The 11,788-nt window shown below is 44.8% G+C and overlaps 1 protein-coding gene across 5 annotated transcripts in view; it reads left to right on the plus strand.

The window, feature by feature from the left end:
• Positions 1-6,453: 6,453 nt before the first annotated feature.
• The window catches only part of LOC120734678 (sodium/calcium exchanger 1-like), a 26,770-nt gene continuing 21,435 nt past the window's right edge, over positions 6,454-11,788 (plus strand). For 2 of the 5 annotated variants that reach the window (XM_040033629.1, XM_040033630.1), the window contains exons 1-2: positions 7,709-7,902; positions 11,163-11,788. The exon at positions 11,163-11,788 is cut by the window's right edge and continues 1,191 nt beyond it. In XM_040033629.1, coding sequence (XP_039889563.1) covers positions 11,184-11,788 — 605 coding nt within the window. In that variant the 5' untranslated portion in view covers positions 7,709-7,902; positions 11,163-11,183. Of the gene's footprint in view, positions 6,540-7,708; positions 7,903-11,162 lie in introns of those variants that run through there. The other 3 variants (XM_040033626.1, XM_040033628.1, XM_040033627.1) reach the window with 2 other exon arrangements.

Here is an 11,788-nt window from a genome sequence, read left to right on the forward strand (position 1 = left end):
CTGAAGGTCACACTGAGCCCACGTCACGTAAACTGTACGTACAGAAATACAGTTTAAATGGAGCACAATAAACCTGCAGCAGCTCGACAGGAAACAGCTCAACTTTTAGCGACGTGTGTATAAAATGAACTTCACACACAGTTCGATGTCACGTTTATTTCTGACTTTGCTTTTGTGACAGTTCAGTCTGGTCAGCTCCAGTCTCAGCTGTCTCAAGCTTCCCTCCTCTCGTCTCCCGTCTCGCTAAAAAAGGGGGGAAAGACTGTCATCAGGCCAAACGCCACCAGCAAAAAACAAAGAAAGAAACAAAAAGAGCAACATTTTACAACTTCAACCAGGAATGTCTTAAAGACATAAAGACCTGGATGGCCGCTAACTTTCTGCTTCTTAATTCAGATAAAACTGAGGTTATTGTACTCGGCCCTGAAAATCTTAGAAATATGGTATCTAACCAGATTCTTACTCTGGATGGCATTACCTTGGCCTCCAGTAACGCGGTGAGGAACCTTGGAGTCATTTTTGACCAGGACACGTCCTTCAACGCACATATTAAACAAATATGTCAGACTGCTTTCTTCCATTTGCGCAACATCTCTAAAATTAGAAATATCCTGTCTCAGAGTGACGCTGAAAAACTAGTTCATGCATTTATTACTTCCAGGCTGGACGACTGTAATTCATTATTATCAGGATGTCCAAAAAACTCGCTGAAAAGCCTTCAGCTAATCCAAAATGCTGCAGCAAGAGTCCTGACAGGGACTAGAAAGAGAGAGCAGATTTCTCCTGTTTTGGCTTCCCTTCATTGGCTTCCTGTTAAATCCAGAATTCAAAATCCTGCTCCTCACATACAAGGTCTTAAATAATCAGGCCCCATCTTATCTTAATGACCTTGTAGTACCATATCACCCTATTAGAGCGCTTCGCTCTCGCTCTGCAGGCCTACTTGTTGTTCCTAGAGTATTTAAAAGTAGAATGGGAGGCAGAGCCTTCAGTTTTCAGGCCCCTCTTCTGTGGAACCAGCTTCCAGTTTGGATTCAGGAGACAGACACTATCTCTACTTTTAAGATTAGGCTTAAAACTTTCCTTTTTGCTAAAGCATATAGTTAGGGCTGGACCAGGTGACCCTGAATCCTCCCTTAGTTATGCTGCAATAGACGTAGGCTGCCGGGGATTCCCATGATGCATTGAGTTTTTCCTTTCCAGTCACCTTTCTCACTCACTATGTATTAACAGACCTCTCTGCATTGAATCATATCTGTTATTAACCTCTGTCTCTCTTCCACAGCATGTCTTTATCCTGTCTTCCTTCTCTCACCCCAACCGGTCGCAGCAGATGGCCGCCCCTCCCTGAGCCTGGTTCTGCCGGAGGTTTCTTCCTGTTAAAAGGGAGTTTTTCCTTCCCACTGTCGCCAAAGTGCTTGCTCATAGGGGGTCATATGATTGTTGGGTTTTTCTCTGTATCTATGAAGCGCCTTGAGGCGACTTTTGTTGTGATTTGGCGCTATATAAATAAAATTGAATTGAATTGAATTGAATTGAATTGTGTTCTCACCTGCCGCCCCAGCACCACCCCGTTGAGCTCACTGTGCCGCTCCTCCCCTGCAGCCGAGTCATGGACCACACCTCCGGCACAGTGTGGAAAAACTGCACAAAAATAAAATGTGTCTGGTCTCTATTTCAAAGCTCCCTGCCCATTCCTCCTCCTCCTCCTCCTCCTCCTCCTCCTGACCACCGTCTGCTTCTGAGTCCAGTAGTTCCTGACACCTGTGACCAAACCTTTGTGCCTGCATCAACCTCCGTCTTTGTGGACTTTAAAGAGAGAGGCTGGAGGTTGTGAGATACAGGTGGAGTGTTTGATGCACTGTGAGAATGTGACACACACACACACACACACACACACACACACTTACACTTAAAAATAAAGGCCAGAGGAATGTTAGCGGTGATAATCAGACGGCAGAGATAAACTCGGCCTCCTCAGTCCTGGGAAACAGTGCTTGAGTGCTGGGGTAGCCTCAGCGTCTGTCTGTCAGTGCCACCTGGTATTTGTTGTATATTAAATTGATAAAAACTGTGTGGAAGACTTTACAGGTGCTCTGCTTCATGCTGGGGAATCTGAGGTCAGGACAACATCATCCGGCTTTATCTCGTCCTCGGGCCCTCGCTTCATAAATGTCATAAACATGCTCTTTTAGCTCCTCCCCCTTTGAAACTACCTTCCACTTTGGCCAAATGTCTTCTGACTGGCTGACCACAAAAACAGGCCTGTCCAGCAAGTGGGTGGGGCTTCAGTATGTGAGATGACTATACAAAGACCCTCCCTCTGCATGACCTCATACAGATCAAAGGGTAGAAAATAGTGCCTGAACCCGAGCATTCAGAGCAGCTGGATAATATCAATAACTAAAAAAATTAATATACCATCATTTTGTTGCATATGAATATTTATTCTTTTATTATTGATATTGAAAACTGAAAGTTGTGCTTGGGTTCTTGGTTTCACTGCAGTGTGTGACAATCCGTGTTGGCCAAGTTACTTTGAAAAAGTAATTAATTATAGTTACTAGTTACTTCTGTGAAAAAGTAACTGAGTTAGTAACTGAGTTACAAGATTCTAAAAGTAATTAATTACTTGAAAAGTAACTATTGTGTTACTTTAAAAAACACGTTTAACCCTCTGAGGTCCAGGGTGTAATCGGCCATTTTTAACCACTTCTGATGTTTCCTCCACGTTTCACCTTTAAAACTGTTTCCTTTGCCTTGTTTGGTCTCATCAGCACAGCCTCACGTGTCTGAATCTACAGTCGTGTTTTCATTTTGACAAACTGTGTTAACACAACTGATCTAAAATCAGACAAAAAACATCAAATTCGAGTAGAAAACACAAAACTATCCACAACACTACACACTAACTACACAAGACAGCACATTAACTACACACTCCAAACACGCTAAACGTCACAAATCTCTCACATCTCAAAACTCGCTCTCTCTCTCGCCGTCACTCCTAAATCTTCCCCCTCTTCGTAAACGTCATGTTGCCATATCACTTTTGATTGGTCGACATGGTGCATTTTTCCACCAACACGAACGGGCTGTTTTTTGTTTTGTTTTTTATTTTTAGCTCATAAGCAGAGAGTGCTCGCTGCGCTGTCCTTAGACAGTAAACGTGACCAAACTATTGAGGAAAAAACGCAAGTATATATTGCTTGATTGATTGATTGATTGAAAATACTTTATTCATCTCGAGGGAAATTGGGTTAAGGCTGCCAGCCGTGCCAGCGCCGTCTTACCTGTCCGACCATACATACATTACACAAACATCACATGGGGCTGACAGGTCAGAGAGGCATAACAATGGAAAATGCACAACACGAGAAAAGACGAGGAGAAAAAAGACCCCCCCAGACTGAGCTCCAACGGGGAGATCAGTTTGACAACAGAAAAAACACCTCAGCACAGGAATCATCACATTTCACAACATGGAAGACATGAGCTTTGAAGGCGTTTGGAGGGGGGGGGGGGGGGGGTGTCTGTGTCAGTATACGTGTGTGTGTGTGTGTGTGTGTGTGTGTGTGTGTGTGTGTGTGTGTGCCATGTTCAACCGAGAGAGAGTGTCCCTTCACCCGGTTAAGCAAAAGTCAACAATCTTCGATCAGCGTGGGCGGCCTTGAGGGAGGGACAAAGACAACAATCCTGTTATCATGGAAGAATTTGTTGCCAGCTTCGACCTCGGCAGCCTTCACTGGTGCCAGTGGGATGGCCACATGAGTGAAGATGGTGAACGTTTGGGTTTAGTGCGAACAACTGCATCCAATTTTTACAGTTGGTCTAATGTCCGTCACAGGTCACCAGGTCTCTCAATTCCCGTTCTTCTCCAACATGTTATCCATATTGCTTTCAAAACATTGTCCATCATGCCGGCCAACCTTATGGGATTTTGAACAGCTGTAGCCGCGTCCTGTGCTTCAATAAGCCGGCTCCAATCAGCCAGAACTCCGTTATCGTGGTTCTGAATTGGTAGATGTCGTTCAATGTCCTCCATCGAGAGTGTCGCCAGATTATCATGACTCTGTTTTACGTGGCCTATCAACACAGTTTAAAAACTGGTATATATCACCGTGTTGCTTTGTCTGTAAGTGGTCATGTGATTGGCTTACCACGACTCCCTTACTCTTCCTCAGTCAAACAGCAGCACTCATGCCATTGTTTTGCCCCCTGAGCTCCAGGTGTTGTGCTAGACACTGATCGTCGGGCAGAAAGTGATCGCCGTCCGCGGGAGCGCGCAGCTGCTTAAAGCTGCAGCGCCCAGATTACTCCGTGCAACTGATATAAGGTGCGATAAGCTGAAGACAGCTTCAACCGTCTGTTTGTTGAAAAACAGTAACGCGACCGCACCGCATTATCTTGTTAGTAACGGTGACGGCGTTGCAACGATAGGAATAGTAATTAGTTAGATTACTCGTTACTGAAAAAACTAACGCCGTTATTCCCATCACTGGTGACCATCAACAGTTGTTAGCAGTTAGCTGTTAGTCGTAGTCGAGTGGCCGTTTATTTTACTTGAGTCTTTGAGTCTCTTCCTTCCTAATTATGTCCCTACATCTGTTTCAGGGCTGTCAAACCTCAGTCCTCGAGGGCCAGCATCCTGCTTGTTTTTGAGATATCCCTGCCCAACCTGCTGCTGATTACCTGGATCAGGTGTGCTTTGCCAGTAAGAAGCTACAAAGGCAGGTTAGTTGGAAAACAAGCAGGACAGCGGCCCTTGAGGGCTGGAGTTCGACACCTGTGATCTGTTTTCTTACCACTTTAATTTCACCGTCCTCGTCTCTTCCTCACGCTGTTGTTGGGCTGTGGCCCCTCCTCCTGTGCTGCAGCAGCAGTCGTCTGAGCCTACGAGACCTGGTTGCTGGTTGTTTCTGGTTGTTGTGCTGGCTCAGGCTCAGCTGTCGCACTCACTACTCCCCACCCTACACCAGCCTGCTGACACCTGAGCAAGCAGGTGAGCTTGTTGGTGTCAGACAGGTATGAAGAGAACCGCTCCAAGCCAGATCCTGATACACCAACCCAGCACCTGTTGAGCAGAATGAAAAGATGAGCTCCAACACAGAACAGCAACCGTTGTCACTCTGCATCATCATTTGATGCTCTCAGAGCTGACTCAGTGAGGTCTCAGGGAGGGCCGCAGGCTTCTCTAAGATCTTAGCAGTAAGTGGCAACTTGGAGGTGGGTCTATAACTGCCAATCAGAGGAGGATCCAAATGTTCCTTTTTCAAAAGTGGGTGGATGACACCATTTTTGAAGCAGCTACTTCGCCAGAGGCCAGGAAACGACAGTGAGCACACTGGGGGTGATGCACTGTGGGACATTTTTGATCTGCTGGTGTAGGTAACAGAGATGGTACCACTAAGCTCGCCAACTCAGGTAAAGTTACTGGTGTTGGACAACAGGCTGAACTGGTGTAGGACAGATACAGATAAATAAAATTAACACAGCGCTGGTCCGAAGTAAAAATGTCCTGAGAACAAGGTCCAGAGTGCCCTTTGGCATGAGCTGGGCCAGATACGTGCTGGTAAAAACGAAACGTGTCCATGACTCTCATAAAACTCCCAGCAGAGGTCAGAGCCATCATCAGTATGGATGTTAACATCCCAGCTATCATGAGCCTCAAACAGCACCTGCTCTCACCTGCTCTGAGCAGACACCTGAAAGTTTACCCACAATGCACCAGTGCTGGTTTCTGCTCTCTGATCCATGTCACTGATGCTGAGAGGAGGTCCGAGTTTCTGTAAACTTGCACTGATGCAGCGGAAAATAACAGAAAATGAGACGTGGTTCTGGGAGGGTCAGCTGACCCCCGTGTTTATCTCATGATTGGTCTGCACAGACACCAGAAGCACGGGTTTTACAGTTCACTCCTAAACCTTCATCGTTGAGACTGAACCGCAGCACGAGCGTGTTGCTGCAGGAAATGATCTCGATAATCACAGGAAGTGTTGTTCTGTGAATGCTTAAAGCTGAACTCTGTCCTCATAACCCCGCAGCAAGGGTTTCTATCTGCAGGTGAACCTGCACAGGTGTCAGCCTCAGTCACAAAAAGAATCTCTTTGTAATATTAAGAACTTACAATAAAATCAGAAGTCGTGCGAGGCTCGTCTGCTGTGAGGAACCGTGTTTAAAGGTGTGAGTGTGTCGCTCTCTGGATGCCTCCCTGTGAAGGTTGTGCAGATGTCATGTGTGGGGGTTTGGGGATGGGGGTGGCTGCGAGGCACTTGTCCCAGCATTCCTGCCTCTGTTAGCCGTTAGCGGTTATCTCCCCACGTGTCGGTGGTGACGAGGAGCTGCTGAATGGCCCCGGGCCCTGCAGAGCCTTGTATGGCCATGGCCCGCCAGCAGAAGGACGATAAGCAGCGCGCAGGCAGCTACGCAGCCATGTTTAGTACGGCATGTTTTTCTGTTAAATTTAGAGCAGTTATCGGACTCGGCTCTCCCTCCTGAGCGCACTCTCTTCTCCTGCTGCTGCTGTGTCAGGACCAGAGGTGAGTACCAGCTCAGAGAAGCACCACAGACCGGGTTTATTCTGCGGCAGCTGGGCTTCTTCAGGTCATCGTCACGCCTCTGGGATGGAGTGATGTAATGCAGACGTAGGTGATGCTGTAGGGTAGCTGGTGTAATGTTGTGTGATTTTATAGGGTGTAATGGTGTGGTAATAGTATACAGCAGTACTTTGGCGTGTGAGGATTAGTACTGTTGTTGCTGGTACTTTGTACCACAAGTGAAGGACCAAAAGGACCAAAGCCTGCAGTTCCTCTGACATCCAGCGGAGGCAGCAGTGAGTCAGTCCTCATAGACTGCCATGTTAAACTTCCCATGCTTACAGCCTGATGCACCGATTGGTTGATCTCAGTAGATATTTCCATCCTTCACGCCACCTGTACGGCGGGAGGATGATTTCATAACTCGCCTGTTTAAATCTGACTAAATCGGAGCCAAACAGCTGTTTTTGAACACAGCTGATCTCTGATTGTAGCTCAGGTTCAACTCTCAGAGGGGAGGTCTGTGTGAGGGAGCTGAGACCAGAGAAGTACAGCTCGAGTACTTCTGGATAACTTTGAAGTTTTCACTGTAGCGGTGGTACAATGAGAAACTCCTCCCAGCACTGATTGAAGTGAAGTAAAGGAGACGAGGCTGAGGTAACGGGGTGAATAAAATGCAGTTTGGTCCATAGATCAGTCTGACAAACGGAGGTTTCTTCCTGTTAAAAGGGAGTTTTTTCTTCCCACTGTCACCAAAGTGCTTGCTCATATGGGATCATGTGATTGTTGGGTTTTTCTCTGTATGGATTATTGTAGGGTCGACCTTACAATATAAAGCACCTTGATGCGACTGTTGCTGTGGTTTGGCGCTGTGTAAATCAAACTGAATTGAAGTTTGCAGGAAGCAGAGGAGGACCAAATCAGTTTAAGATGAGACGTGAGGTGTGGACTCACCAAACTCCAGATTCAGTAATCTGACCCCCGTTAAAGAGGAAACGTGAGAGCAGAGCTGCAGGAAACAGCCTGGCTCTGAATGAATTTGTTACACGTGATCTGATTTGCTGATTTCGTGTCCTCTTTGTTAACGTCACCCTGCGGGCGGCAGAGGGAGAGGAGGTGCTGAGGAGAGGACGGCGCTGCTCCGTCGGCTCTGTTGTTATTTCGGTGTTATCATCAGGTGGTGTTTCTGTTCCTCGTCTCCACGCCGTCTGACAGCCTCTCGCTGGTCCTCTGGAGGAGGTTTAGTGTCGGGGTTTCAGCTCTCTGTCAGATGAAAAGTCTTGTGCATTTGTCACCCTTCTGATTTTTCTTCTTTTCAATCGTCCATCAGTGAGTTTGATCTTCACCTGAAACAGTTTGAGCCAAGGTAGGTCTCTGATTTTCTCCTGAGCAATCGTGCTCCAGCGTTTCAGCTGAGCTTGTGTGGCTCTTCGTGTCACAGCAGGTCACAGCATCTCTCCCTGATCTAACTCTGACAGGGATGGTTTGGATTAATCGGTCTACGATTGTTCATTTTCGCACACCCATCCTTGTTTATTTATGTATATATTTTTTTATTATAAATTAGCATTTTTGACCTGGGCGCTGACACGCAGCAGTGTTTGTGATCAGTGTGCGTGAGCTGCAAACTTGGTTGGGTTATTAAAGATCATCGAATCATTTTAAAGATGTCCATTCAAATTTTATCTTTATTTAAAAAGCTTGAATATAAAAGAGACACAAACGAATTTAAAGGACTGTGTCACTTTAGTCATTTTTTGTCACTTGTTTTAACAGTTTGATGTCCTCCAGTAGTAGTTTTTCTCTTTTCCAGCAGGTTTGCGGCTCGCTGGTTGTCATTTTCTCTTCGTAGCTTTGTCTGCTTTTATCACATTTCTGACAGTTTGTGTTGACGTTTTTCTTTCTTCTAAAGTGATTTGCAGTGTTCGTGGTACTTTTCTGTTTCTTTTTATTATATATATATATATATATATATATATATATATATATATATATATTATATTTATTATATTTATTTTATTATATACTTTTGTACCTTTGATTTCCTGTCTCGCTCTCTTGCAACAGGTTAGTTTGCCTTTGTGTAATTAGGCTGCTTTGTGTCTTTTCATAGTCATACTGAGGTGTGAAATGTGACCTTGTAGGAACAACAGCCATGGTTGCTGTTGTCAGCTGTTATTGTAAGAGCAGCCTCTCATTAGACTTCAGTGTTGCTGGTGTAGGGTTGAAATAGGAGGAGCTGCTCTGTGGCTCCGCCCCATCTGCACTATCACATTCACACAAACACTTTTTTTCTACTCAAGTGCTTTCTCTCTAACAGCCACACTCTGAAGAATGCCTCAGAGAGCAACGTGAGGTTCAGTGTCTTGCCCACAGATACCTTGGCATGGAGACAGGAGCAGGGATCAAACTGCCAACCTTTTGATTAGTACACAGCAAATCCAGCATGTCCAAATTAACACTGTCGGATTTGATTTCAACACTATTAAAGTGTCTATATGGGTCCACACCAGAGAGTGTTAATTTAACTCTTTTTGGAGAGTTGGTACGTTAACTCTGATTTAGTGTTAAACACCAAATCTGTCTGGAGTTGATAATTTAACACTTGGTGTTAAGAGTTTATATATTAACTCTCAAAGAGTATTTTAGTTTAACTACGTAAGAGTTATCTTCTAATTCATTCTAAAAAGCGGGAATTTTACTGTTCTGAACTTCTAGAAATTTCTTTTGGAAATAAACATTTACTAAAAAGATGCAATGGTTTTTGAAAAACATTTATTCTGAACTGTGCACCACAATTTCAAAACATTTTCTGAAAGATGTAACAGTGTACATGTTCTCACTTTCATTAGAATGTTGTTTATCAAAAGGTCTGACATGGTAAATGCAAATAACAGCATTCTCATCACTTATTTCTTCAATACAATATGCATGTCCTTCATTCATCCCTTTGTGGAACTTCAATGCACTTCTGCTCTCCCCCATATTCCATCTTCACAAGCATATCCTGTGCGGAGATTGAAAAAAAATTAGTTGACACTAATTAATGGCACAAATAATCCAGTAATCAATTGCAGCACAGTAAAAAAAAAAGGAATCCTCTTTGAGCCATTACTTGTGTAAAGTATTTTCCCAAAGAAAGACAAAGGCAACAGGTAATACTGAACTAAATGTAAAACCTCAACCTTTTTCATTTTTACCTAAACCGTGTGCACAAAACTCTGGAGGGATCTATGCTAACGTAGAATCCAGTCAGGACGCCTGCTACTGCTGTTTGCTCGTTTTTTTTTTATGGGCGATCGTTTTAGGGCTTCAAGCAGCACCATTATACCAACATTTCACATTCTAGACATTGTTTTAGGTGTATTTGACCAAAAGTTTGACTGAAAATTCACATGCAAGCTTTTTTCAAGGCTGTGGTATTTGCCCGCAAACAATACCTTTCAGCTTGCTAAAACAGAATATTATGCTATCAGCGAGCAACATGGCTAATGCCTTTCACACAGCTTTGTCTCAACTCCAAAGAGCCACAGAAGTAAAAGCTCATAATAATAATGGAAACAATCTTTGAAAAAATGACTTACCAAGCATGGCAAACAACTCAAATATGTAGAGCAAAATGTTCTGAAACGGCTTCACTTCAGCTTCGATTGGAGCCGTGCTGGGGGCGGAGTCTGTGAATTTACTCTATTGGTGGTTAAAAGAATGTGACTCTACTTAGAGTAAAATTAACTCTACTTTTGCAAGAAGACTATTAACACCAAAACATTTAACACTTTTGAATTTGCTGTGTAGCTGACCTGATCTATTCAATTCAAATCACAACAACAGTCGCCTCAAGGTGCTTGATGTTGTAAGGTAGACCCTACAATAATACATACAGAGAAAAACCCAACAATCATATGACCCCCTATGAGCAAGCACTTTGGCGACAGTGGGAAGGTCACCTGGTCCAGCCCTAACTATATGCTTTAGCAAAAAGGAAAGTTTGAAGCCTAATCTTGAAAGTAGAGATAGTGTCTGTCTCCTGAATCCAAACTGGAAGCTGGTTCCACAGAAGAGGGGCCTGAAAACTGAAGGCTCTGCCTCCCATTCTACTTTTAAATACTCTAGGAACAACAAGTAGGCCTGCAGAGCGAGAGCGAAGTGCTCTAATAGGGTGATATGGTACTACAAGGTCATTAAGATAAGATGGGGCCTGATTATTTAAGGCCTTGTATGTGAGGAGCAGGATTTTGAATTCTGGATTTAACAGGAAGCCAAAACAGGAGAAATCTGCTCTCTCTCCCTGTCAGTACTAGAAGGAGAGAGCAGATTTCTGAGCTACAGCCACCCCATAAGATACACCAATAATATTGTTGAGCCTGCCGGAAGCATTTCATGTTTCACAAACCAAGCCCATCTCATGAGAACATGACTCATGTGTGGGTCAGGACAGACTTTAGCTTTCATACAGATGAGAGGACAGACTCTCCTTTTTTCACTGAAGCACTGCTGCTGCCAGTTTCACAGCCACTTTTATAAGTAGAGGTAGTTTGAATGTGGAACAAGGCTTCAGCTCCAGCTCGGTTTTAAACATAATTAGGGAGAAACCAGAATACTGAGCACTCTCTCTGTATCTTACAGGTTTAAGGGAGCTGAAGCACCATGAGCCCAGCCAGGACCATGGCGATGTTCTTCACCTATAAGCTGATTTTCTTTCTGACCGTCATCTCAACTGAGTTTCCATATTCAGCAGCAGCGGGCTCTACTCTGACTCTCACCTCCAACCAGACAGCCACCAACCACAGCAAATGTGGTGGAAGCACCAACTGCATAGAGGGCGTTATCCTTCCTATGTGGAAGCCAGAAAACCCAGCCTTCACTGACCGCCTCGCCAGAGCAACCATATACTTCGTGGGGTTAGCGTACATGTTCTTAGGGGTCTCCATCATCGCTGATCGCTTCATGGCATCCATCGAAGTCATCACCTCCCAGGAGAGACGGATCACCATCAAGAAACCAAACGGTGAGAAGATCACGACGACTGTACGCATCTGGAATGAGACAGTGTCCAACCTGACCCTGATGGCACTGGGTTCATCCGCCCCAGAGATCCTCCTCTCAGTGGTGGAGGTTTGTGGGCACAACTTCAATGCCGGGGAGCTCGGTCCCAACACGATCGTAGGAAGTGCCGCTTTCAACATGTTCGTCATCATCGGGCTGTGTGTGTCTGTCATTCCTGAAGGAGAGACCAGAAAAGTGAAGCACTT

The sequence above is a fragment of the Simochromis diagramma genome, unplaced genomic scaffold (genome assembly GCF_900408965.1).
Source record: "Simochromis diagramma unplaced genomic scaffold, fSimDia1.1 OVJJ01000571.1, whole genome shotgun sequence".
NCBI lineage: Eukaryota > Metazoa > Chordata > Actinopteri > Cichliformes > Cichlidae > Simochromis > Simochromis diagramma.